Source organism: Triticum urartu, chromosome 3A (genome assembly GCF_056163025.1).
Source record: "Triticum urartu cultivar PI428250 chromosome 3A, HENAU_Tu73, whole genome shotgun sequence".
NCBI lineage: Eukaryota > Viridiplantae > Streptophyta > Magnoliopsida > Poales > Poaceae > Triticum > Triticum urartu.
The window spans coordinates 728,537,420-728,564,569 of record NC_141875.1 but is presented as its reverse complement, the minus strand read 5'-3'; the positions used below and the strand labels follow the sequence as shown (position 1 = coordinate 728,564,569).

At 49.5% G+C, this 27,150-nt stretch overlaps 2 protein-coding genes and 3 non-coding genes across 6 annotated transcripts; 1 reads left to right on the top strand and 4 right to left on the bottom strand.

The window, feature by feature from the left end:
• Positions 1-14,721: 14,721 nt before the first annotated feature.
• TRNAL-UAG (transfer RNA leucine (anticodon UAG)) lies at positions 14,722-14,801 on the bottom strand. The gene has a single exon. It is a non-coding gene; the product is annotated as a tRNA-Leu (tRNA).
• A 3,544-nt stretch (positions 14,802-18,345) lies between these two features.
• TRNAL-UAG (transfer RNA leucine (anticodon UAG)) lies at positions 18,346-18,425 on the bottom strand. Its single transcript has one exon. It is a non-coding gene; the product is annotated as a tRNA-Leu (tRNA).
• Positions 18,426-20,508: 2,083 nt separating this feature from the next.
• On the bottom strand, positions 20,509-20,588 carry TRNAL-UAG (transfer RNA leucine (anticodon UAG)). Its single transcript has one exon. It is a non-coding gene; the product is annotated as a tRNA-Leu (tRNA).
• A 668-nt stretch (positions 20,589-21,256) lies between these two features.
• LOC125546278 (Vacuolar protein sorting 55 (VPS55) family protein) lies at positions 21,257-23,547 on the bottom strand. 2 transcript variants are annotated; one of them, XM_087514323.1, is made up of 6 exons: positions 23,447-23,547; positions 23,382-23,414; positions 22,612-22,663; positions 22,120-22,159; positions 21,941-22,025; positions 21,257-21,775 (listed from the first exon to the last, which is right to left on the bottom strand). In XM_087514323.1, exons 1-6 carry the CDS (start codon positions 23,545-23,547, stop codon positions 21,592-21,594), a joined length of 495 nt encoding a protein of 164 aa, XP_087370449.1. In that variant the 3' UTR covers positions 21,257-21,591. The 2 variants fall into 2 exon arrangements, with proteins under 2 accessions (XP_087370449.1, XP_048566449.1); XM_048710492.2 differs by lacking the exons at positions 23,382-23,414; positions 23,447-23,547 and adding an exon at positions 22,745-23,283.
• On the top strand, positions 23,524-26,956 carry LOC125546276 (Leucine-rich repeat (LRR) family protein). The gene is made up of 10 exons (XM_048710489.2): positions 23,524-23,811; positions 23,942-24,013; positions 24,491-24,583; positions 24,728-24,809; positions 24,911-24,967; positions 25,409-25,473; positions 25,583-25,678; positions 25,774-25,860; positions 25,939-26,019; positions 26,101-26,956. The coding sequence occupies exons 1-10, from the start codon at positions 23,716-23,718 to the stop codon at positions 26,764-26,766; spliced, it is 1,395 nt and encodes a 464-aa protein (XP_048566446.2). The 5' UTR covers positions 23,524-23,715; the 3' UTR covers positions 26,767-26,956.
• Positions 26,957-27,150: the final 194 nt, after the last annotated feature.

Sequence of the window (27,150 nt, the reverse complement as noted above, 5' to 3'; positions counted from 1 at the left end):
GAGGCGAAAACCCTAGCCCCCCTCCTCTGCTCCCCTGGCCGTCGCCGCCCGCGCCGGCGGCGGTGGCGGCGCCCAGCCGTCGAAGGTGGTGGGCGAGTTCGGCGCGCTCTGGCGGGCCTCCCTCGCGCGGGGGTGAGGCTGTTGAGTAACGTGATTGTATTAGGAAACATAGGTTAGACTAGGAAATATTCTGGCTTGACTTGTACTCCAAGTAGATCATGTACTCCTATATATATGCCCACGAGACTCAAGCAATACAACGAACAATTATTCCACCAAACCTCTCTCTTCTTTCTAACATGGTATCTATCGCAAGTCGATCCTAAACCCTAGGCGCCACCGCTTCCGCACTCGCGCACCGTCCCCGGGGTGGTCGGCCTCCATGACCGCCGCCGGGGGCCGCGCCGCCCGTATCTAGGGTTCGTCCGTCGGCCGTGTTGGTCGGCTGCCCTAGAGAGTCTTTTTTCCTGATCCTTTGATTTGGGTTTTCTCTCTCTCTCGCCGGTCGCTTTGATCGGCGTCTCCTTTTTGGTTTTTCGGTCTATGTGATCCGGTTTGCGTCGCCCACCACCGCCGTCGACCTCGTGCGCCTGTACTCCAACACCGGCGCGATCGACTGGCTTTTTCATCGACCCGGCGGCCTCGCGTGACGTCCGCGCGTCGGCGCGCCGGTCGCCCCGACCCGGCGGCCTCGCGTCATGCGGCGGTCCTTCACCGCCGCCGTTCGCGCGACGACCCGTCCGTCGATCTACGACGGCCATCACCGTCCTGATCCGATCGGGACTCCTGCATCACCCCGACCCAGCGGCCTCGCGCCATGTTGCGGCCAATCATAACCGCCCTACCGCCCGCCGCCACCGACTTCATTTCGGACTCCGCCGCCACCGCGCCTCCACCGAGCGGCGTCCCCGACCTCGCGCGCAATCGGACTGATCACCAGCCCGCCACCGCGATCCGCCTCATCTACGCCATGCGACCGACCTGGCCCGTCGGTTGCGCATGCCTCCGCATGCCCCGTGAAGACTGTCCCGAGTTCAGCGCGCCCCTCTACCGATCGAGCAATGGGCTGCCGCTGCGTCGCCCCGTCGGGCCACAGCGCCGCCGCCCCATGGTTCTTATCCCAGCTTCACCGACCCGCGTCACCGATGCGTCGCCCCTTCGGGCCATAGTACCGCGGCCCGTGGTCCACCGCCGCCCAGAGGCCGTCCGCTGCAGGTCGTCCCCGTGGCAGCACCGACCCTCGCGCCGCCACTGCGTCGCCCCGTCGGGCCGTAGCGAGCGTGGCATGCGGTCCACGCCGCCGTCCAGAGGTCGTCCTCGCGGTTCCACCGACCCAAGCTCCTCCGCCGCGCCGCCCCTTTGGGTTGTCGCGCCGCGGCCCGCGGTCCCTGCCACCGCCCCGAGGTCTCCCCACCGGCACCCCGACCTGCCCGCCGCCGTTGTGTTGCCCCTTCGGGCCGTAGCGCGGCGGCCCACGGTCCACATCGTCGTCCACGCGCATTGACTTCCCGTGGTATGCGTCGTGCCGCCTCCCTTGTCGCGAGAATTCCACCGTCCGCGCCGGTCTTCGTCATGCTGTCGGGTTCTTCGCCTACTTCGAGCACCGCCGCCGCGCTCCTAACCCAGCTGCCGCCGCCGCTGCCCGTCCACCTCCATCGTCTTCGTCCAGTACCGGCCCGTCGCCAGCGTCGCCGTCATCTACCCCGACCACTTCGTCTACTTCGAAAACCGCAGGCGACATCGGCCCCGGGCTGATTGACGCCGCAACCGTCGTCGAGTCCTTCTCTGCTGGCCTCTCCGACTTCTTCGATATGGCGTACAACTCGTGCAGGTCCCAGTCTACGCATGCTCGGTGCTGGCAACACCGATGCGTGCCTTCGTCCACAACGTGTCCCCGGGCCTGGCAAGCCTGGTGCGGTGCTTCGTCAACTTCGTTTTCGTCTGTCTACACATGCCCGATGCAGGCAACACCGGTGCGTGGCTTCGTCTATGATGTGTCCCCGGGTTTGGCAAACCTGCCACGATGCGTCGTCAACAACATCTCCTTACCAGCGCACCACTACTTCGACACCACTGCGCCCATGCTAACTCGGCGACCCCTTGCGCCCGCGGCTCCACGACGACTTCCTCGACACCGGCCACCCCGACTCGACATCGGCCATGGCATTCTTCGCACGGCTACCTCGACCACGGCTCCACCACCCACGCTCTCAGCTACATTGACAAACGGCACAAATGGCTACCGCCTGCTTGAGCAACCTCGTTGGTTTCCACTCCAGCCACGACTCCGCTCTGCGTCGACCGTTACGACTGTGGGGGGGGGGGCGTCGGCTTGCCTTCGGATTCTTCTCCAGTCTCACCGTCTGCGTCGCTACCGTTGTGACTGCGGGGGGATGTTGAGTAACGTGATTGTATTAGGAAACATAGGTTAGACTAGGAAATATTCTGGCTTGCCTTGTACTCCAAGTAGATCATGTACTCCTATATATATGCCCACGAGGCTCAAGCAATACAACGAACAATTATTCCACCAAACCTCTCTCTTCTTTCTAACAGAGGCGTCAAGTGGGCTGCGCGGTGGTCTTCTCCGGTGAGGCGGCGCGCGTCCAGGTGCGTATGGAGTGGTGGAGCATGGTCGCGGGTTCGACGAGGAGGTGCTGGTGCACGGCAACCTGTTGGGAGCCGCTGGATGGTGGTCGGAGGGGAGGCGCACCTAGGCCAGGGAGGCGGCGGATCTGGGCCAGGAGTGGTCGTGCGAGCGACGGTCGGGATCTGCCGCGGCGGCCAGTTGGTGTGTTTTGCCCCTACTGGCCCCGGCAAGGATCTGCAGGTGGGTGGTGGAGGCGCAGGCTGAATCCGGGGAGCTTGTGCCCGGGTCAGCGGCCTGCTGCGGGGAGCAGGCACGCGCGAGGTGGCTCCCCCGTCGTGGCTCCCTGGGCTCTGTCCGCTGCAAGATTGTCTGCTAGAGGTGGTGTGGCAACTGCTTGCGGCAGCGGAAGATCCTGGTTATGCTGGTTGTGGCGGGAGAGATGGAGTTGTTGTCACCGGCCGTGCGGGAGGTGGAAGCTGGACTGCGTGTCCTCGGCGTGCAGGGTGTTGGTGTTCAGTGCACTTTGATCACAATGGCGAGGTGTTGCGGCGGCAGCGGTTTGATCCAGCACTGACAACGGCCTCAATTCTTTGCAAGGGGTGGGAGGTGGCCGACTTTACGGATGAAAATCCTGCCTGTCTTCGGTCGGTGTTGGCGGCGACGGCGCCTGTGGGCGTCGTTCCCCTCCTTGGAGGCGTCGCTTAGGTGTGTCGCCATCTCCCCGTCTTGGTTGGTTGCGGTCTCCGGGCGAAAGCCTAGGTCTTGGACCAGCGATGGCGGCATCCTAGCGCCGTATCTCTGTTGGGAGCATCGTGGAGGGAGACATGGCTTGTTCGGTGATGCAGTCTTCCGGTGCGTGTCGCTAGTCCAAGTAGAGGTTCTTGGGCGCAATATATGTCGATGCCGGTGACTCTAAGACGGTGGCTTTCGCGGGGCCAACCAAGTCCCTCCACCCACTTGCCATCTCCTTTCGGCAATCAAGACTGGTTGGTGCGTTGGCAAGGGAGGTCCGGTTAAAGTTGCTACTCTTCGTGGTGATCGTGTAGGTCGAGACGCGGCCTTGATGCTCTTCAGGACAAGTTCCTTTGTGTTGTGTTTGTAATGTGTGCGAAGGCTTCTCTTCATATTAGCTCGGGTGTGGTGTTGGTACTAGACTTGTTGTTCGCAACGAGTTGTAGTCTCTTGTAATTGTCGTCTGTTTTTTATAAAATATGATACGCCTTTGGCGTACTCTCGAAAAAAAAACTCACATCTTGCATAAATTATTCAAAAACGATCCGGATCGGGCGTCCCCCGGCGCGCTGCGATCGGTTGCTCCCACGCGCGCACACGTCTCCATGCGGCCTCTGCCACACACCGCCACCCCGTCTTCCTCGCCCGCTCCCCTAGAGCTGCTAGCTCGTGCTCCTCCGCCGCTGCACCTCATCGGTGATCAGTCCCAGTGCCGCATGAAGCAAAACCCATCTCTTCTACCCTGGTTTCATCTAGCTCCCGCTACCCGCCGACCCCCACGCACGGGGCTGCGCCGAGGAGGCCATGCATTGATGCCGGCGACCATGACCAGCCTGCCCGTGGCCACCCATTGCTGCGACGGGAGGCAACCGCCCTGGCCGTAGCCTCCTCCTCAGTCATGGCCATCATTTTTACAGGAGGATAGGCCGACCTTTGCCTCATTACAATGTATACACAGTCAAAATCCTATATACCTAAGAGATTCATCTCTACTAACTTATTTATCTCAACATGCAAGCATGCCACATCACCATATAGTTATGAATAGGATAAGACCCACCTCATCATGCAACCATGCATGGAAAAAATCAACCACCACATGCAACCAGGCATGAAAAAGAATTCATTCTATTATTCTACTTATATTCAACAAATATTTTACAACTATACCTAATAAAATATACTAAGTTGTATACATTTTTTTATTTTGGTTCACATGTTATCAAATATCATCTAAATATACTGCAAACGATTCCCGCAACAACGTACAGGTTATCATCTAGTTCTGACAATGACTATGACGATGTGAGCCTGGCCGATGCAGCATGTTGTACTTAAAGGTTATCTTTTTTCAATTACAATTTTTCCGGAGAGGGGTCGAAAAAGGAGGTTTCCAGGAAATCTTTGTTTCTGGAAATTTTTTTCATCCAAAATTTCAATTGAATTTTGACTTCTATTTTTACCTTTTAAAGTAGGGCACCGCTAGGCGCCGGTGCGCCGGCCGAAAATTTCGGCCGGTCCAGCCCTAGCCGTTCGATGCAAGCCGCACGGCGGTTGGATCTGGAGCCAAAAGAAAAGAAATTCGCCTCAGCTTCTTCTTTCTCCTGCTCGATCCCCTCGCTCGGGCTGCGCGGCACCGCGGATCCTATCCCTTCCGGTAACCGTCCTCGTCGCCAGTCCACACCCTCGCCGGCCATCCCTGTCGCCGGTCCCCACCCTCGCCGCCCGTCTCCGTTGCCGCTTCCAACCCTCGCCGGCCGTCCTCGTCGTCGCCGCGATGCATGAAACAACTGCATCTCTGGTTGCAGCTTGCAGCGGCGACACTTGTAGCTCTCCCCGGTTGTAGCTCCGTCGCCGCCCCTCGTCGTTGATGCTCATCGCTGCACGAAATTGCGTCGACGACGGCCACCAGGCTATCAAACTGTGATTGCAGCTCCGGTGGCAACACACGTCGGTTGAAGCTTTTCGCACATATGATTGAAGCTTTCTCTACAACGGATGCAACTTTTCCTATTATGCAGTGTATGGTTGTGGCTTTCTCTTTAATGGTTGTAGCTTTTTTCATCTACGGTCGAAACTTTTCTATCAACGGTTGCAACTATTTTTCTTTGTAGCAGTCTTGGTTAATGCTTTCTCTATCGTTTCGGTTGAAACTTTTTTCATCAAGGGTTGTAGCATTTTATGTGAACGGTTGTAGCATTCCGCCATGGCAATGAATGCTTGTAGCTTTTCATATATCTGGTTGAAGCTTTTTTCCATGGCCATTGAAGCTTTTTCACTCACCGGATGAATCTTTTTTATGCAGTGGTTGAAGCTTCTCCTGCGCCAGTCATAGCCTCCTCTCTTTCTCTGGCTCCAGAAAAAAGGGTTAGTCGTAGCATTTTGTATCACCGCTTGCAGCTCCATCGATTGCTGGTCGCAGCTCCGTCGCCGTCGGTTTGGTGGTTCCAGCAAAAAAGAAGCCGCTCGCAGCATTTTGTACAACTGGTTCCAGCTCCGATGACTGCCGGTTACAGCTCGTCTGCGGGAAGGTGAGGATGCGCAGGGGACTGAGAGGGGAAAAAGGGGAAGGAGGAGGCACTGGCCCTCTTTCATGCCGTTGTGCTGCATGTGAGCCGCGGAGATGGAGGAACCAAGCAGTTGCAGCGGCGTCTAGTGTGTGGCGCGGGGTAGAAGAAAGAGGAGGTGGAAAAAATGGTTCGTAGAAGAAAGAGGGAGGCCTGGGCGACGCACGATCCGGATTGATCGCAAGGCCCGCGTGCGTCCGGCGCAAGTTTTGGCCGGCGCACCGGGTGGGAACTTTTCCCTTTAAAGTATTATAAACATAGCCCTATATATCCACCAAAAGTCTCTCTATTCAACTGCTCAGCGCACCGTGTTTCGGTCTGGAGCTCTCACAGGTTCGAGATACCCTGAGCTGAAAGTTAGGGAGCAGAACAGTATCAAACAGAACCTAAAAGAAGGAAGTGTGCACGGAGCCAATCTGGTTAGTGCAATTAGTTCCATGCAAATTCTCACCGCCTTGGACTTACAAAAGGAGGCAAAAATGAAAGGCTGGAAAATGACAAAAATAGAGTCAAATTACAAAATAACACTTTCTCACTTTTCTTACACAAAACCACTTTATTAGCGTCCTTTGTATCAGTTTACCACATATTGTGGTCATTTGGGCACAAAACCACAACTTTTAGAGCTAATTCAAGTGAGTAAATAGCAAAAAACTACGACATTACGAGCTAGGGTTACAAAAAAAATACCATTTTTCTTAATTTTCTAAAATGCTACAATAAATTTGGTTCGATGTTTCAAAAAACCCAAATGAGTAAATGACCATGTGATTAAAAATTGGTCCAGTTTGTGACAGGTCCGGCCCGCCCCTAAACAAACCGTTTGTTGACTTTTTGTTTGGCCACTAACTTACATGTGGGGCCCACACGTAAGCCTCTCTTCTTCCTCTTCTCTTTCTTCTCTCTTTACGTTATCTCTCTCCCGAGTACCAAGCCATAGCCGGCGCTACCACAGACGGCCAGTACCAAGGCCGGCACGCCCAGCCCCACGCCCGGCAAAGCCAAGGCCACGACGCAACAACCCTTGGAGCTCTGCTGCATCGCAGTCGCCGGTTGGGATCGCCACAACGCTCCATGGCTGTGGGGAGCCGCCGTCGCGTGCCATAGTCACCCGCCACGCACGCCATGGCCATGGGGATCCCCCACCACGGGCGCTACAGGCAGCCGCTGCTGCGCACCATGGGCAGCGCCCGCCGCCGCGCGCCATGATTAGCACCTTCCTATTGTCGTTGGACGCGTGCAGGAGCTGCCCTCCTCCTCGTCGGTGCTCCTAGGCGACGAGTTGGGGCTCCAGCGTGACGACGTGGACGAGCGCCTCACGAGCTCACTGGCGGCGGGCGAAGTAGGACCCGACTGCTTTTTATTTTTTGGAAAAAATATGGGGACCCGATTGCTTTTTTGGAAAAAATATGAGGTCCCACATGTAGGCTCCACTTGTCATAAAGATCAACCTTATAGTCAAAGCTAACGGTGTTGCCACATCAGACCTGATGGGTGGGCCAGCGTTGTCATAATCATGGTTAAAAGTTAACGCTTCATTCACTAGTGTTTTTTGGAACATCGAACCAAATTTGTGGTGGCACTTTGAAAAATTAAGAGAAGTGGTAGTTTTTCATAACCCTAGCCCGTAATGTGGTAGTGTTTCGCTATTTACTCAATTCTACTTCTAGGTTCGAGTTGTCCGGTTTCAGAGGTGGGTCAAACCTTGATGCCCAGTTGCCCATGTAGAATATATGAATTGCACAATGTATTGCTCTCGTGCATAGACACGTATATATGATGTACAAAGCTGGGCCACAGACCTCAACTATACAAGGAACTAGGAGGCGAGCCCAATGCACAATATGCACATAACATATATACTCAACACCCCCCGCAGTCGAAGCGGCACCGCGGCTGACGCAAAGACTGGACCGCAACTCCTCAAATGACGCCGTAGGCAAGCCCTTGGTCATGATATCTGCAAATTGTTGGGAAGTAGGGACATGTAAAACACGAATATGGCCAAGGGCCACCTGTTCCCGAACAAAATGAATATCCAACTCAATATGCTTGGTCCGTCGATGATGCACCGGGTTAGCGGAGAGGTAGACCGCCGAGACGTTGTCGCAGTAGACCACCATGGCACGGTCAACAGGGCAAGAGAGCTCTTGAAGCAGCTGGCAAAGCCACGAACACTCGGCGACGGCGTTGGCCACCGCGCGATACTCAGCCTCAACGCTGGAGCGAGAGACCGTAGGCTGCCGCTTGGACGACCACGAGATGAGTGAGGGTCCAAGGTAGACACAATAGCCCGAAGTGGAGCGACGAGTGTCAGGGCAGCCCGCCCAGTCTGCATCGGAGTAGGCGGTGAGGGCGGTGTAGACAGAGGCATGAAGCGTGACGCCAAGATCCATAGTGCCACAGATATAGCGGAGAATCCGCTTGACGGCAGCCCAGTGAACGTCTCGAGGAGCATGCATATGAAGACACACCTGCTGCACGGCATACTGGATCTCCAGTCGAGTCAGAGTGAGGTACTGGAGAGTACCAATGATAGACCGATAGAAAGCAGCATCCGAAGCAGGAGAACCATCCGTGGCAGAAAGTTTGGCCTTCGTATCAACAGGCGTAGCGGCGGGCTTGCAGTTAAGCATGCCAGCACACTCCAGGAGCTCGTGAGCGTACTTCCGTTGATGAAGGAAGAAGCCATCCGGACGGCGCACCACCTCGACCCCGAGAAAGTAGTGCAAAGGACCCAAGTCCTTAATGGCGAACTCAGCGCGAAGACGAGCCGTGAGCTGACTAAGGAGACCAGTCGTACATGCCGTCAAGATGATGTCATCGACATAGAGCAGCAAGTAGGCCGTGTCAGAGCCCTGATGATAGACGAAGAGCGAGGCGTCCGAGCGGGTAGAGCGGAACCCAAGCTGGTGGAGAAACGCCGCGATGCGCTGGTACCAAGCGCGCGGAGCCTGCTTGAGTCCTTACAAGGACCGCGAAAGCAGGCACACATGGTCGGGAAGCGTCGGGTCAACAAATCCGGTGGGCTGCTGGCAGAAGACCTGCTCCTCGAGGTGACCATGGAGGAAGGCGTTGGAGACGTCCATCTGGTGCATCGGCCAAGCACGGGAGACCGCAAGGTGGAGAACCGTGTGTATCGTGCTGGGCTTGACGACCGGAGCGAAGGTGTCGATGAAGTCGATGCTAGCACGCTGTCGGAAGCCACGAATAACCCAGCGCGCTTTGTAGCGATCAAGGGTACCATCAGGACGCAGCTTGTGTTTAAAGACCCACTTCCCGGTAATCACGTTGGCGTGCCGGGGACGGGGAACAAGCTACCACGTCCGGTTGCGCAACAGGGCATCAAACTCCTCTTGCATCGCAACCATCCAGAGCGGGTCACGAAGAGCGGCTCGAACGGAGGATGGCAACGACGACGGCTCAGAGGTGGACGCCGCATGGACATAGTCATCCGAGGCGTAGCGCGAGCTTGGGCGGAAAACGCCCGTACGGGCGCGGGTGACAGGACCGGCCACAGGCGCCGAGGGGGCCGGGGCGCAGGGGGCGCCGAGGGGGCCGTGGGCCCCGAGGGTGCCGGGGGGGGCGCAGGCACCGGGGGCGCCGGGGGGCCACGGGCGCCAACGTCGGGGGCGCCGGGGGCGCCGAGGGGGCCGCGGGCACCAGGGGCGCCGGGGGGGCGCGGGTGCCGCGGGCGCCAACGTCGGGGGCGCCAGCGACGCGGCTGTAGGAGGCGCCGCATGCGGGGGGCGCGCCTCAAAGGCAGGGGCGGGCCAAAGAGAGGCGCGCGAGCGCCCTGGGAGAGGCGTCGAGGAGCCCGCGTCACCGGTGGCGGGAGGAACAGCCGGGGGTACCTGGTGAAACGGAAACAAATGCCCATCAAAGTAAACGTGGCGGGAAGTGAACACACGGTGGGAGACGGGATCGTAGCACTGATATCCCTTGGAGTTGGAGGGGTAGCCGATGAAGATGCAAGCGACAGAACGAGGTGCGAATTTGTGAGGAGCGGAGTCGGCAATGCTAGGATAGCAAAGGCACTCGAAAATACGCAAGCCATCATAAGATGGGGGCGTACCGAAGAGAAGATGGTGAGGTGCATAGTTCCATCGTGGGCGGCAAGGGCGAAGGTTAAGGAGAAGAGAAGCAGTGGCGAGTGCGTCCGGCCAGAAATGAGGCGGCACATTAGCATGGAACAGGAGTGTGTGAACGCAGTCGTTCAGAGTGCGAAGGACACGTTCGGCTCAACCGTTCTGCTGTGAAGTATACGGGCATGTGAGACGAAAAATTGTGCCGTGGTGCGACAGAAAAGTGCGGAAAGCAAGGTTGTCGAACTCTTTTCCATTGTCAGTCTGAAGAGCAAGGATGGGACGCCCAAACTGCGTGCTGGCATAGGAGTAAAAAGCCGTCAAAGTGGAGAGTGCATCCGACTTTTTGCGCAAAGGAGAAGTCCACACATAATGAGAATAATCATTAAGGATAACCAGATAATATAAATACCCCGAATTACTAGGAACCGGAGAGGTCCACACATCGTTATGGATCAACTGAAAAGGAAAAGAAGCTATGTTGGTGGAGTTATTGAACGGGAGGCGAACATGTTTGCCAACACGACAGGCATGACAGGTGTGATCCTCAATCTTATGACAACTGAAACTGAAACTCCTAAGAATATGACGAAGTGTGACGGGGTTGGGGTGACCCAAGCGAGCGTGCCAGAGATCAACTCCAGTAGAGAGAGCGACCGGTGCGGTGGTGGTGGATGAGGGCGAATGCACCAGATAGAGCTCGTCGGGGCTATCACATCAATGGAGTACCATTCTGGTTCGAGCGTCCTTGACACAAAAACCAAGCTCATCAAATTCAACAGTAACAGGATTGTCACGAGTGAAACAACGAACGGAGATAAGATTCTTAATAAGGTGAGGAGACACAAGTATGTTAGACAAAGATAAAGACGTAGAAGTAGAAGGAAAAGAAGTGTGCCCAACATGTGTGATAGGAAGTGTGGAACCGTCGCCGACAATGATACGGCGGTCGGTAGAGACAGGAGTGAAGGAGGCAAGGTTATCAGGGTGGGCAAACATGTGAGCCGTGGCACTGGAGTCCATGTACCAAGCACCACCTCCAGTGTAATTGTTCGGCGTAGGAGCGGCATGCAGCCCGATGAGGAGCACCGGGTCCCAAGGCACCGGCGGCAAGGCCGGCGAGGAAGGCAAAGACGCCATGGGAAAGCTGTAGCCGCCGCTCAGCTGCGGTGGTGGATACTCGCCGTACGGCTGCGGAGCCGCGTAGTACGCATGATGCGCCGAGGGGACCGCGGGTAGCGAGTGGCCCGCTGACGACCCCCACCATTACCCGGAAGACTCGTACGCTGGTGGAGCCCCGTATGCAGACGGAGACCCGGACGTGGAAGTGGGCGGAGCCCCGTATGCCCCGTATGTGGGAACGAGCGCGTCGTAGGTGGCGGCCGCCCCGTACGATGATGGGGCCGGTGGCGGAGCCGCGCCAGAGGGCACCGGCGGCGGGATGGCAGAGACGGCGGCGGATGAGCCGGCGGACGCCGTCGCTGGTCCGACGGCAGCGGTCGGCACGGTCGACACGGTTGGGCAGCAGCAGCAATGCGGTCGGCGATGCGGTTGGCAGTCGCGGGCGAGTGCATCAGGCGGCGCGCCTGATGGCATCGCGGGCGGCACGCCTGATGGCATCGCGGGCGATGCGCCTTGCACGGCGCCGTACGCATGGCCGTACGCATAGCCATGCAAGGGCAGCGAGGCAAAACAAGGCTGATCCATTGGCTGGCCTTGCATGGCGTCGTTCGCATGGCCGTACGCGTAGCCTTGCAAGGGCAGCGAGGCAAAACAAGGCTGGCCCATTGGCTGCTCCACGGACGGATTTTGACCCGCTGACTGGTGACCCAACCAGGACACAGGAGCCCCGTATCCATGCGGAGGCGGAGGGGCAGCGCCGTAGTGAGCGGCGGTGGCGGGGTCAGAGGCCGAAGCGGCGGGCGGGGTAGGCGGAGATCGCGGTGGCGGAGGCGGCGACAGTGCAGAGGCCATCATCGAAGCGATCGGTAGGGAGAGAGAGGGGCGGCGGCGGCGGCGGAAGGCTAGGGTTAGAACCCGGAAACTGATACCATGTAGAATATATGAATTGCACAATGTATTTCTCTCGTGCATAGACACATATATATGATGTACAAAGGTGGACCACAGACCTTAACTATACAAGAAACTAGAAGGCGGGTCCAATACACACAATATGCGGCGGGCGAAGTAGGACCCGACTGCTTTTTATTTTTTGGAAAAAATATGGGGACCGATTGCTTTTTTGGAAAACATACGAGGTCCCACATGTAGGCTCCACTTGTCATAAAGGTCAACCTTATAGTCAAAGCTAACAGTGTTGCCACATCAGACCTGATGGGTGGGTCAGCATTGTCATAATCATGGTTAAAAGTTAACGCTTCATTCACTAGTGTTTTTTGGAACATCGAACCAAATTTGTGGTGGCACTTTGAAAAATTAAGAGAAGTGGCAGTTTTTCATAAACCTAGCCCGTAATGTGGTAGTGTTTCGCTATTTACTCAATTCTACTTCTAGGTCCGAGTTGTCCGGTTTCAGAAGTGGGTTAAACCTTGATGCCCAGTTGCCCACACATCAACTCTCAGGATGGAGTCGATAGTCTCGACAATAAGATCTTGTGATGGTGCTTTGGGCGTCGGCGTGGTCAGGGTTGGATCTCCTCGTCCGACCTTTGCCTTCTTCTCCATGTCGATAGATTGTGCTTCAAATCATCGTTTTGGCGTCTCCTAGCAAGCAACACCTGGTGACTTCTCAGCCATAGTTACGATGGCTCCCTAATCCTGGATGGGCATGTTGAGGTCCACGCTCCATGGCACGTGTTGTGCAGAGGTGGTCGGGGACTACTGCTGACCGAGCTGCTTGATTGATGGCGTAGTAGTACGCCATCTGCAGCTACTCTTGCCAGGCCGTAGAGTGCATCCACAGTGGCACCTGATGGGTCGCCGCAGCTGGTAGCTTCCCTCTCCTCTGTTCCCGGTGGTGCATGTTGTGTGTGCCGCTGAGTTGATCTACGGGCGGCTAGCACCTTTAGATCCTCTGTCTTCGCCTCAGGCCAGTGGCGGAGCCACCTCCCGGCGACCCCGGGCAGCTGCCCGGGCTAGTCCAAAAAATTACTACTAAGCACTACTGATAATCTATGATTAGAAGACTTATTTCTTTGGGTAGGTCGCAGCTCACGCTGTCACAGTTCAGTCATGCCCGGGCTGCATTTATGGGCTGGCTCCGCCACTGCCTCAGCCGGAACTTCGAACATCTTGATTGGGTCTATGTGGCGGTGGCCAGCGAAAAGAGGCGGGAACTAGGGTGAAGGACGGAGGCAATCAGAACAAAAAGAGAGTGAAAAGCACGGGAGAGTACTACCTCAGATAAGTACAGGAGAAAAAAGTTCTATATGGTGAACGTGCCAAAATTTGAAGATATACTACCTCCCTTTATTTTTGTATTAAAATTCGTAACTTCCTTTATTTGTAGGTATAGATGTAAATGTAGAATATAGATGAAAAACAGAAGAACATTTTTTTATGGGAGGCTGCTTCATGGATTTACAAAAACAGGAAAAGGAAAGGCCGTTCAAATAAAAGGTTTGGAAAAATGTCGACTATTAATTAATGAAAAATTCACTAGTTTAGTTTTTTCCTTAATTAATTATTAGTACCAATAAAATTAGAAAGAAATGATGTCTTTGAAGAAGTTCCACGAGCCGATCTATGTGGCGGTGGCCAGCGAAAAGAGGCGGGAACTAGGGTGAAGGACGGAGGCAATCAGAACAAAAAGGGAGTGAAAAGCACGGGAGAGTACTACCTCAGATAAGTACAGGAGAAAAAATTTCTATATGGTGAACGTGCCAAAATTTGAAGATATACTACCTCCCTTTATTTTTGTATTAAAATTCGTAACTTCCTTTATTTGTAGGTATAGATGTAAATGTAGAATATAGATGAAAAACAGAAGAACATTTTTTTATGGGAGGCTGCTTCATGGATTTACAAAAACAGGAAAAGGAAAGGCCGTTCAAATAAAAGGTTTGGAAAAATGTCAACTATTAATTAATGAAAAATTCACTAGTTTAGTTTTTTCCTTAATTAATTATTAGTACCAATAAAATTAGAAAGAAATGATGTCTTTGAAGAAGTTCCACGAGCCGATCTAAGCATGATTTAGTGCAGTTTTACAAAATGCTGCTCCATGCCTGGACTTGGAAAATGACGAAAAAATACCTCAGAAAAGAAAAGGAAAACGATAAAAAAATAAAACAAAAAGTTTGACAGCTGTGGGGAGAGTACTACCTCAGATAAGTACAGGAGAAAAAATTTCTATATGGTGAACGTGCCAAAATTTGAAGATATACTACCTCCCTTTATTTTTGTATTAAAATTCGTAACTTCCTTTATTTGTAGGTATAGATGTAAATGTAGAATATAGATGAAAAACAGAAGAACATTTTTTTATGGGAGGCTGCTTCATGGATTTACAAAAACAGGAAAAGGAAAGGCCGTTCAAATAAAAGGTTTGGAAAAATGTCAACTATTAATTAATGAAAAATTCACTAGTTTAGTTTTTTCCTTAATTAATTATTAGTACCAATAAAATTAGAAAGAAATGATGTCTTTGAAGAAGTTCCACGAGCCGATCTAAGCATGATTTAGTGCAGTTTTACAAAATGCTGCTCCATGCCTGGACTTGGAAAATGACGAAAAAATACCTCAGAAAAGAAAAGGAAAACGATAAAAAAATAAAACAAAAAGTTTGACAGCTGTGGGGTTTGAACCCACGCCCTTTCGGACCAGAGCCTAAATCTGGCGCCTTAGACCACTCGGCCAAACTGTCTCAGTGCTTAATTTTAAATGTTCTCCTGTATATTCCAGGCAAGATTAGTACTCTGTTTATCCCTTTTGTTTACCACACAGCTTTCCAAATGATGAGAGCTACTACAGAGTAATGGGACTGATGGACAACGATCGGTCTCCAAGTAAACTGATAACCGAATCATCAGGGAAACGTGAGTCATTTGACTTGGGCTGTTTTGATGGTTGCAATATATTCTAGTACTACTCTGTCCTATATAATATAAAAGCATTTTTAACACTATAAAAAATGTTTTTATATTATGGGACGGATGAAATAGTACACTGAACCTCTTTGTGGTCACACATGAAGGCGTCGATTTTATTCTCGTCCTCCTGCCTGGTGCATTCCCGCCTGCTACATCTTGCATGATGTGTCCTAGCGTGGATTTTTGCTGAGTGAGAGGGCGACCTCTGCTGCTGTCCCCCACGGCGCTCCGACCCACAAGTGCAGCCAAAATAAGATGGTGGCTATCAACCATCTCTATCTTATCCTGGTACAGAAGAGTCACTGGCATGATCTTGGTTGCTTACCTCCATGAAGAAAGCAAAGTTTTGTGCCCCATTCTTCTTCTTATTTGGTATCTTTTGGACTAATGCCACATGTTTGTTGATTCCCACTCTCCCTCGGGTATTTCACAAAGTAAACTTCACCACCTTCCATGCATATTGTCATCTTAGCATCCCACCTTCAACAATTGGGCATTTCCCTATTGTGACATCTGACGTAGTAGCCATGTTTCCTTTTGAGCGCTTTTTGGACTCCAATAGTCTCTAGCAAGGTGACCCTTCTTGGCACAGTTGAAGAACTCACATATCTTCTTTCTCTCATCTGTCAGCTACTAATAATCTTCTTCCTTTTTTTTTTCTTTGAGCCCCTCTGGGTAGTTGTTCTCCTTTGGGCACCACATTTCACCTCTTGTCCATTTCTCCTTCACTGCTTCTCATCCTCTTAGTGGACTCCTCTTCCTATTGATATAGAATACCTCATCTTCATATCACTCTATAAAGGTGATTATGTTAATCTCCTTGGCTAACGCCTTCTAATTAGCCAATAAGTTCTACAGCTAAGGATGGTTGTGACGGCTATCCTCTCACCACGGCCATGGTTTATGATCCTTCTCATCCTCCACCGACCTTCTCTTCAGGATGCAGGCATGCAGCTAGGATACACAACATATATGCTTTACTTATGTAAAGTACTAACTAGTACTGGAAGTGTCGTGTTGATACCAACAAGCTCATTTTTTGGTACATTGAGCCATGCCTCATTCTTCTTTGAGAACAATTTTGCAGTTTCTCCTTAGCCACTCCGTCGTCGCCACATCTCGAATGTAGGCCGTCCTCCCTCGTGTTTTTCAAAGCAACACACAGTCTTGCCCGCCTTGATGTGCCACTTCCATAATGCTTCTACACTCCCTGAAAGAGTTGTATCAGTGCTTGCAATGACCTCCCATGAATCCTGACCTTGTAGGAAGGACTTCATGTAGCTCAACCAATAGCCATAGTTGTGGCTATTGAGACTCCTCAAGCCACTCCTTTTGTGCTCATGATACCTAATATCTCAACTAATGCCCAACACATGCTTCCTAGACTAGCTATCTTCACAGTACCATACAGCCCCCTTCTTAGTGACTCGAAACAATGAAGAGACCCATACTCACCAAAGACGACACCTCTTAGTGACTACCGAAGGCACTATGGATAGAACAAAAGGCGGGACGAAGGTAAACAATTAGCTCATATGGGAATGTGGTGCAAGAGACAATGTTTTGTTAACTTGTTTAGGAACTAGGACCTTAGAAGAGTTGAGGTAGGAAAGTCACGGCACTTTCTTAGTCTGGTCCAAACAGGGTTTCAAAAGTCTTTTTTAGAGATGTTTTTTTTTGCTAGAAGAAATGAGTTTCAGAGTGGTGTATTTTAATGTCCATTTGGTATTCATTTGATCTAAAAAATATATGGGAACATGTATTTGCTTCTTTAAAAAGTGATACCCTAAAAAAGTGATTCGTATGAAATGATTGAAAGTAAAAGAAGTGGGCAGAAAAGGAAGGTTATGAGATGAAGAATTTCCATGATCCAATCTAGAAGTGAGTAGTGCAGTTTTATGAGAGACTACTCCAAAATCCGTGGGACTTACCAAAACGGAAAAAGGAAAGGAACGATGGAAATAAAATAAAATAAAATAAACAAAAAGTATGACAGCTGTGGGATTTGAACACATGCTTCCTAGACTAGCCCAACACATGCTTCCTAGACTAGCTATCTTCACAGTACCATACAGCCCCCTTCTTAGTGACTCGAAACAATGAAGAGACCCATACTCACCAAAGACGACACCTCTTAGTGACTACCGAAGGCACTATGGATAGAACAAAAGGCGGGACGAAGGTAAACAATTAGCTCATATGGGAATGTGGTGCAAGAGACAATGTTTTGTTAACTTGTTTAGGAACTAGGACCTTAGAAGAGTTGAGGTAGGAAAGTCACGGCACTTTCTTAGTCTGGTCCAAACAGGGTTTCAAAAGTCTTTTTTAGAGATGTTTTTTTTTGCTAGAAGAAATGAGTTTCAGAGTGGTGTATTTTAATGTCCATTTGGTATTCATTTGATCTAAAAAATATATGGGAACATGTATTTGCTTCTTTAAAAAGTGATACCCTAAAAAAGTGATTCGTATGAAATGATTGAAAGTAAAAGAAGTGGGCAGAAAAGGAAGGTTATGAGATGAAGAATTTCCATGATCCAATCTAGAAGTGAGTAGTGCAGTTTTATGAGAGACTACTCCAAAATCCGTGGGACTTACCAAAACGGAAAAAGGAAAGGAACGATGGAAATAAAATAAAATAAAATAAACAAAAAGTATGACAGCTGTGGGATTTGAACACATGCTTCCTAGACTAGCCCAACACATGCTTCCTAGACTAGCTATCTTCACAGTACCATACAGCCCCCTTCTTAGTGACTCGAAACAATGAAGAGACCCATACTCACCAAAGACGACACCTCTTAGTGACTACCGAAGGCACTATGGATAGAACAAAAGGCGGGACGAAGGTAAACAATTAGCTCATATGGGAATGTGGTGCAAGAGACAATGTTTTGTTAACTTGTTTAGGAACTAGGACCTTAGAAGAGTTGAGGTAGGAAAGTCACGGCACTTTCTTAGTCTGGTCCAAACAGGGTTTCAAAAGTCTTTTTTAGAGATGTTTTTTTTTGCTAGAAGAAATGAGTTTCAGAGTGGTGTATTTTAATGTCCATTTGGTATTCATTTGATCTAAAAAATATATGGGAACATGTATTTGCTTCTTTAAAAAGTGATACCCTAAAAAAGTGATTCGTATGAAATGATTGAAAGTAAAAGAAGTGGGCAGAAAAGGAAGGTTATGAGATGAAGAATTTCCATGATCCAATCTAGAAGTGAGTAGTGCAGTTTTATGAGAGACTACTCCAAAATCCGTGGGACTTACCAAAACGGAAAAAGGAAAGGAACGATGGAAATAAAATAAAATAAAATAAACAAAAAGTATGACAGCTGTGGGATTTGAACCCACGCCCTTTCGGACCAGAGCCTAAATCTGGCGCCTTAGACCACTCGGCCAAACTGTCTTGATGACTAGTTCGATCTATTACGTTAAATATTGTATACCAATTACAACTTGTAGCGTGTGTTTTTTTTTTGTGTGTGCGAGCAACTTGTAGCGTTAAAGAAACTGAAATAATATTCCCACTGTACCTTCTTTTTTTTCTCTCGAAAAAAGTGTCTTGCTTCCCGTATCTAGATATTTGCGTCTATCGGGGCAAGAAACAATTAAATGAGATGCTAACTGGTAACTTCTCAAACTAGTGATAATGTTTGTGTAGTATCACAATTTCTGTGTGTGGGGGAGCTCTCCAAATGATGAAGGTGACTACAAACTGATGTGATTGAATGACAACGAGAGGTTTCCAAATTATTGATAACCGATTAGAAACTATAGATGTGATTTGCAACATCATTAGAGCAATGTGACTCATCTGATTTAGGCGGTTTAAATGGTTAATTATGACCCTCGAGATCGGCCGCAACTTGTGCTTTTTATGTTGGTAGTACAGGTAGCAGATGCGGAGTGTATATTCTATTGAGGAGTTGGCAAGGTATGCAGGATAATTTTGCGTGTATCAAGTTTTGTAGAGAGCATACACAAACAACCAGAAAACTGTCTCTAGAGATGACACACAGACAACCAGAAGATGTTCACTAGGGATCTCACACAACAACAAAACGGAGGCACACATAAGTCATAACTGAGCAAATTTGACCTCAAGTGAAGGATCTAAACAAAACTTTCTCACCTCATTCCATTCACTTCTTAGTACCATCCTACAAGTGCAGATTCTGAATGCATAACTGGCAACCAATCAAATAAAAATGATATCTATCATCAACACACTAGATTATATTTATATGTTTACACAAGCAGTTCAGGCAAAGATTATGCGAGGAAAAGCACCGACAAGAAAAGACGTTAATGTAAGAAGATGGCATTGCCACTACACTGCTGAATCTCGAGTCTCTGTATAATACATAAACAGAGTAGTTATGCCCCTGAAGCATGCTTCTTTTGTATGCAGTTCCATGTTACCTCCCACCAAGGGGATTTCTTTCGACATCCTAACAGTTGTTCTTCTCGGGTACTCATTGTGATCTCTACTGGAGACCGGTGGAGTGCGAGCCGGAGGGCTAGCTCCTCGTTCAATCAAGCGGCAAACTCCTAGTCAATGTTGTGGTTGGATCTGGACCCGGCAAACTTTGATCCGGTGCTCGAAATGGCGGAGATGGCTGAAAAGGGAAGGAGATGACCGGGGGCAGAGTAGAGAGAAAGCGGAGCGGACAATGAGAGTAGCTAAGTTTTGGTCCAAGATGATGGTAGGGGTGAGGTTTTGTGGGGTCGGGTGGGCCAATCCGACGTGACAGATGCGTCTAGGCCGTCTCAAATCTGTCCCACATATGGGCTGGAAATGGAGGTGTGTCTGGGCAGTCTCAACTCTGTCCCACATATGGGCTGGAAATGAAGGTGCTAGACAACCTTGGTTGGGTGGCAATTTTCTATCTGGGTCATATGTCCAAGTTGTCCCAAATATATCCCACATATGGCGACATATGGGATGGAAATAGCGGTCTGGTTGGGTGGCCATTTTCTACCTGGGTTGTGTTTGAGCTGTCTGTCCGAACAAATAGGGGGAATTGTAGAAGGGGGGGGGGGGGGGGGTTGAAGATGCTCTTACTCCTAGACTAGCGATCGTCACGGTCCCAGACTGTGCTCCAGCGAAATCTTCCTTAAGCATCTCTTAGTGACTCGAAACGTTGCTAGAGCCCTGCGCTCATGAAAGACTATACCTTTATAGTGACTACCAGAGGCCCTGCGGTATAATAGGAGGGGGGGGGGGAGGAAGAGAGGATAGTACTAAATGTGATAAAAGTTTAACATTTGGGGATATGAAAAATTTCTGGGAATATATTTTTTCTTCTAAAAAGGAAATTCAAATGAAAATGGTTGAAAGTGTAGGAAGTGGGCAGAATGGGAAGGTTATGGCTTGAAGAATTTCCATGATCTAATCTAGAAATGATTAGTGCATTTTTACACGATTCATGGATTTACAAGAGGAGAAAAAGAACGTTGAAAATAAAACAAAACAAGACAAAAAAGTATGACAGCTGTGGGGTTTGAACCCACGCCCTTTCGGACCAGAGCCTAAATCTGGCGCCTTAGACCACTCGGCCAAACTGTCTTGATGTTTAGTTTCCTGTATTAGCAAATATATTGTGGGAAACCACAACTCGTAGAGTTACATATACACATTTTCCGGGTGAAAAACCAATCTTAGCTTCCAGAGTCCCAGCATATAGATATTTCGGCCTATCCATGATTCATATGCTAACAGGCAACTTCTCAGAGTAGTGATAATGTATGTGTAGTACTCCCTCTTTTTTTCTTAATGAAGGCAGAGAATCTGTCATTTCGAAAGAAAAAAAAATATGCAGCACTCCCTCCATCCCAAAATAAGTGTTCCAACACTTACTTTTGGACGGAGGGAGCAGTACACAATTTCCTGGTGTCAGGGAGCTTTCCAAATGATGAGAGTAACTACGAACAGATGGACTGATGGACAACGAGAGACCTCTGAATAATTGATCTTGCGCTTCTTATTTTAGCAGTAGAAAAGTATATTCTAGGTTTTGTGGAGTTGGCAACGGATCCAAGAGACCGTTGCTTCTATCAAGTTCTCTATAGACCACCCACAAACAACCAAAATATGTTATCTAGAGATCACACACAAACAACAATAAAAAGTTCTCCAAAGATTGCACCAAAAAATGTTCTCTGAAGATCACACAAAAACAACCAAAGAATTGAGGCACACATAACTGAGCAAATTTGGCTTCAGGTGCAACCATCTAAACAAAATATTGTCACTTCATTCCATCCAATAGTTTGTACCATACTGCAAGTGCAGATTCTGAATGCACAAGTGTCAAACCGACCATAGAAAGACTGCTTTGCCTCAATCAACTGCGCCGAATCATATATGCTTCACACGACCGGTTCAGCACAGATTACCAACTAGATTACCGAATCTCGGGTACGCGTATACATAAATACAGTAGTCAAGCGCTTGAAGCACGCTTCTTTGTACACAGTTCCACGTTAGCTCCCTCCCACCAAGGGATTTCTTTTCCACATCCTAACAGGCGTTCTTCTCTCGGGCACTCCTTGTGGCCTTGCGCGAGCCTTTACCACTCCTCGTCCAGGGTAGCCCTGTGGAAGCACAGAACCGTGCACACCAGGATGAAGAAGGAGGTGAACTCGATGAACATGGCCCCCGTCTCGATCAGGCCAGCGTGCCTCAGGATCGCCGGGATGGCGAGGCTTCCCATGGCAGACATGCCGGTCAAGAACTTTGCGGCTTTCATCCAGCTGAAAAATGAGATGCCCTGTCTGATTATAACTGTTATGGTAGCAAATGTGTGGATCAGCATCCTAAGTTGTGATTGCCTAATGCCTATCATGTCTGCTGTGCTGATATACATGTTCAGTTTACTACTTCTCCAAAGGAAAGAGAATCATCAATTTAGAACTTACGCTCCACCCTCTCCGCTACTCAAGAACCGTGTGGATCCGTCGCCAAAGAACAGGCATGGCATTGGCACAATGATATACATGAGTGCTGCAGAACAGAAAAAGCATGCACAAGAACGTCAGTGGAAAAGCCACAGGAACTTGCTCACAGTGATTGAGGAGGATAACAAACTAGCAGCCACCTGCTAACATAGGCCACCAGTTGTTGTACAAAGCACATGCCTGCACCAAGAAAATAAATAGTCATTGAATTCGGAAGTAACAACTTGGTCAAATAATGAAGGGATAGCAATCTGATGCTGCTCGATAACCTCCATATAAAATAATTACTACAGTAGTTGTGCATGTCGATACAATCAGACCAATCTTTGTGTGCATCAACTCTAAGATGATTTTTCTAGCATGTGGGACTCCTAACTGAATAACAAGAGTAACCCTGAAGTGACCAGCAACTATGTCACAATATTACTCTTCCGCACATTCCTTGCCTCTTTGGCACAATCACACAATAGAATACTGGGCATAAGTGAATTGTAGAAACAAAACTTGAAACCAATCTGTCAGGTTGTCCTCAAAGTTACTGGAACTGACGGTGAGTAAAACAATTGCTGCCACTGTACCATCTTTCAGAAACCTGATTCAGTGAGCTGTAGGCATGAATGTACATAGCTTACCAGGATTTGCAAAAGAACGCTCGTGGAGAACATACACGCAAGTCCAGCGAGCCTGTAAGAGAAATTTTTAATAAGACGGCACACTTGTCAAATGCAAAACAATGGTTAAGAGAAAGCAGAATAATGAACTTACACTGTGAAGACACACGCCAAGAGTAAGTTGACAGCAGCATCCAGCAGCAAGGACGAAAGCAAAGCAGACGAGGAACACACAAGTTAGTCGTCAAACACTTGAAGCAATTTGCAAGATATAAGAAAGATTGATATTATCAAGAACTGCTCAGAGTGCAAGAACCTAATATAAATGCTGAAACTGGACCGTACTACCGGAGGGTAACTGCTCATTACATAGCATTAATTCATGAGAATGGATAAGCCCATCGATAAGATGCAAACGAAGTGGACGCATCACGGCCCCTGTTCCACGCAAATCTACGCCCCTGGCAGCACAGCTGACCCCGTTTCCCCTAAGGAAAGCGCACTGATCTGACTGGGCAAAATCAGGCCGTGCACTGATTTTTGTCCCCGTGCCAGCCTCGCCCACGCTACCAACCTACGCAGAGCCGCCCGGCCGGCGCAGCACGGCGCTCCGACCAACCCGCACCAACCAATCGGATCCCCCCGCACCCTGGCCCGTCAATTCGCGACCCCATGCCCCCAGCAAGAACCCTAGCCGCCCGATCCCCCCGCCGCAGCAGCCCGAATGCGAGCTCGGCCCGATCACCCGGGGAATAGGAGCTGGGTCGGGGGCAGGAAGAGAGATCCCTTACCTTCCACGGTCATCGCCATCTCCGGCGGGCGGCGGGCGGCGGAGCGAGTCTTCCCGGCGGTGGGGCGGGCGAGCACCTGTCGCCTCCTCCTGCTTTCCTCTCCTCTCCGACTCCAATAACTCCTCTGACCGACCGACCGACCGACCGAGCGACCTGCTGATACCATCTCGCGCTGGCAGGTGGGCCCAGCCGGATTTGGTGGGACGGGCCCGAAAGCCTTGGTGGGCTTTGGTTGGGGCGCTAGGGCAAGAGATCTCGGGGCTGAAGGGGTTTGCTTGCTTGGGCTTTTGGAACAGCGGCGGCGGCGGAGAGGCGAAGAGGAGGGAGGCCAGCCATGGTGCGGCTGACGCTGGAGCAGACGGCGAGGGAGGCGGCGCCCGCCGGCTGCCTCGCCACGTTCCTCGACCTCTCCCACCGCTCCTTCACCGACGTAAGTGGGCCCTCATCCTCCCTGCCTCCCGCAGGCCGCCTCGGTCCCGGCTGCTTCAGTCAGTTTAACGGTGGCTCGCCGGCTTTGCTCATCTATCTCTCTGTCGTCGCTGTGCGTGGCTGCCGGATAGGTGTCGTGCCTGGGGAGCTTCAAGAACCTGGAGCGCCTCGACCTCGGCCACAACTGCCTCGTCACGCTCGAGGTACATCCTTCCTCACGCTCAATCTCAAATGCCACGCGCTCCAAAGATTTACTACTGCCCTTGATGTGATTGCTCGACAGAAACAGATAGATAGATATATTCTTGCCGACATTTCACCCCTTTGGATTGGATATACGCAGAAAGTCCTATGTCGTCGTTGTCGACTTGTTCTAGTTGCTGTCGGAAGAAATGCATCCGTGCTGCCACCATTTTCGTCTGAATTTATTGTCGCGACCAACAATGGTAGATAACTGGGAAGCAACTGTAGCTGTAAAATGATGCTACAGAGAGCTAATTCGATGATGCGCTCAAATTGAGATTTAGCTAGTGGTTGTGGCTTATGGAATATGATGATAGGTGATAGCTGGTCAGCCTGTTCCATGGGACTGTTAAACACTACTAGCTGTTATGTTCATTTGAGCCTCTGTGTATCTTCTTATTGTCACTTATTACGGTCATTTCTTTTACATGTTGTAGGGTTTGTCCGCGTGCACCAATCTCAAGTGGCTCTCGGTTATTGAAAACAAGCTTGTCAGCTTGAAAGGTGCCGAGGTCCTCTCGAAGCTGCAGGTGGGAAGCTTTCCTGGCCCTGCATTTCCATCTGATTGAACCCATCCAGGATTGAATGTTAGCTCGCTACTTTTTTAGGGGAGAATTTTAGCTCAGTTCATGAACCATAATGCTCGAGAGTTTTTCTTATCCCTGCTTGTGCAGGTACTGAATGCTGGCAAAAATAAATTGACAAGAATCGATGAGGTCAAATCGATGACAAGCCTAGGAGCCTTGATTCTCAACGGTATGTGGTGTATGAATGCTATACACTCTCAACTGCTCATCTTTCCCTGTTGTTAGCTTACTTGATTTACTCATGTTGGATCTTGGTGATTGTTTGTGCAGACAACAACATTACTTCCATCTGCAAGCTTGATCCCCATCATCAGTTGAATACTCTTGGTATGCATATTGATATAACACTTATTTATTACAATGGACTGTAGGACTGCATACCTTCAATGTTTTTTTCCTGTACGGTGTCATCTTACTTCTCAGTTCTTGCTAATAATATGAAGAATCAATCGATTCTGGCTGTTGTAAACAAGAGTAACTTTTATTATATAAACTGCAAGTACAAAATACCAACCTTGTCAAATGCAGTATATAACTCCATGTAGCGAGTAGCGTTCATGTTGGAACTCAAAGAAGTGTTGCATGGCAAATGCTAACTAATTTATGTGTATAAGAAATTCATATTGCTTTAGTAAAGTTCGAATTAATTAAATACGAATTTATGTACAATTCATTCATGCTTTTCTGTATCCATGAACTTGTTAATTGTGATTCATGCTTTAGTGTCTCCCTGAACTTGGTTAATTGTGAATATTTGCTCTGCCACAGTTCTCTCTAAGAATCCAGTTATTACTTTTGGTGATGCTTTGGTCAATGCCAAGTCTATAAAGAAGGTACTTATTCTTTATTTATTTAATCTGCAAAAAAAATGCTTTGGTGGCTCTGTTATGTAGCATTTCTAACAGTATTCGACTATCGTCTTATTGTTACAACTTCCGCCAGATATCCATGTCTCACTGTGAAATAGAAAGCATTGGATCTTCTCTTGCTGCATGTGTGGAACTGAAGGAACTTCGGCTTGCTCACAATAAGATCACTGTATGTACATGAAGGGCAATTTTATTTATTCATCTCCTGTGCATTAATTGCTATTGTTTCTTGTTAACATGGTCTTATGCACCTGTAACTTGCAGACAATTCCATCAGACTTGGCAAAAAATACCAAAATCTTGAACCTTGACTTGGGAAATAACTTAATTGAGATGGAGTCAGATTTGAAGGTTTGCATCTGATTTCGTCCCCACATGTTCAACACCATGGTTTGCTTAGATTGTTTTAACCATTGGTTTGGTTGCTAGGTCCTTTCTGAACTGCGCTACTTGAGGAACCTAAATTTGCAGGGAAACCCTATTGCTGAGAAAGGCACCCTAGCTAAAAAGGTGACCTCTCTCTGTGACTTCTCTTCATTCCAGAGTGTATTGTAATTGTCGTTCTTGAGTAACTTATATGTATTCTCTCAGGTCATGAAAATTGTGCCGAACTTGCGCATTTTCAATGCAAAGCCCATAGAAGCCATTTCCCAGAATGAGAACTCTGGGAAAGGGAGTAAGCTGAAGAAGGATGAAGAGATGCCTGATCGTGATCCCATCGATTCTAATACGGAAAAGAAGGAGAAAAGGAAACGGTCAAAGCAACAAGTGCAGAGCCCTGAAGAACCTGCTTCCAAAGATACTCCTCCAGCTGCCACCATTGCTGCCCCAGTGAAATCCGCATTGTCGGATAGTAAGAAAAAGAAGAAGGAGAAGGTAGTCACGGAGCAGGACAAGAGCAGCAGACCGAAAAGCAAGGATGACAAGGCTTCTTTCGATGATACCGAAGGAAAGGCCAAGAAGGAATCCAAGAAGAAGAAATCTGCCAACAAAGGAGATAAAGATGCGGGAGGAATCGATGACACAGAAGTGTCGTTTGCAGAGTTGATGTTTTCTGGAGACGGCGGTGTCCCAGAGCCCATGCCGAAGGACAAGACCCAGGCAACTGCTGTGGATGGAAAATTTGTCGGAGGCCTGGTGATTGATCACACCAAGAAGAGGAAGAAGGCGAAGGGCACCCCTATCGACGCGTCAGATCTTAAGCAGTTGTGCTCTGCGCCCGAGGTGGGTGCGGGTGGACTGTCGGGCTGGGATTAGTGGTGCCTAGTGGCTTGACAGACGATGTGTATGCCCAGTGAGTAGTGTTAGTAAACTCATGTTCTAGGATCTCTGCTGCGATGAGAGCCCTTGTAGGCAGCATCTGAATTTCTTTCGACAGTTCTTTTGCACCTGAAATATGTAACCTAACTTTAAAATGTTTGTTTGAATTTTGTGAAACTTGAGACGATGATAATTGGACTCCATGCTTGACCACTCATAATTTTATGAAACTTGATATGATGAAAAAAAAAATCTAGTTATAGAATTTTGTTGACATAGTTCTCAACTTTTTTAGTTGTTTGAACCTTTCTACAGAGATTAGCGAAGCGTTGCTCAGCATTAACATATACAGAGATAAACTGGAACTGGAGTAGTTAGCAA

Excerpts from the sequence above, each read along its gene's own strand:
- LOC125546278 (XM_087514323.1), bottom strand. The coding sequence starts at position 23,547 with ATGGTATCAGCAGGTCGCTCGGTCGGTCGGTCGGTCGGTCAGAGGAGT. Across the intron at positions 22,026-22,119 it reads CTGGTGGCCTATGTTAGCAG|CACTCATGTATATCATTGTG; the intron begins GTGGCTGCTAGT and ends TCTGTTCTGCAG. Across the intron at positions 21,776-21,940 it reads AGTAGCGGAGAGGGTGGAGC|CTGGATGAAAGCCGCAAAGT; the intron begins GTAAGTTCTAAA and ends CTCATTTTTCAG.
- LOC125546276 (XM_048710489.2), top strand. The coding sequence starts at position 23,716 with ATGGTGCGGCTGACGCTGGAGCAGACGGCGAGGGAGGCGGCGCCCGCC. Across the intron at positions 24,014-24,490 it reads ACTGCCTCGTCACGCTCGAG|GGTTTGTCCGCGTGCACCAA; the intron begins GTACATCCTTCC and ends TACATGTTGTAG. Across the intron at positions 24,584-24,727 it reads AGGTCCTCTCGAAGCTGCAG|GTACTGAATGCTGGCAAAAA; the intron begins GTGGGAAGCTTT and ends CTGCTTGTGCAG.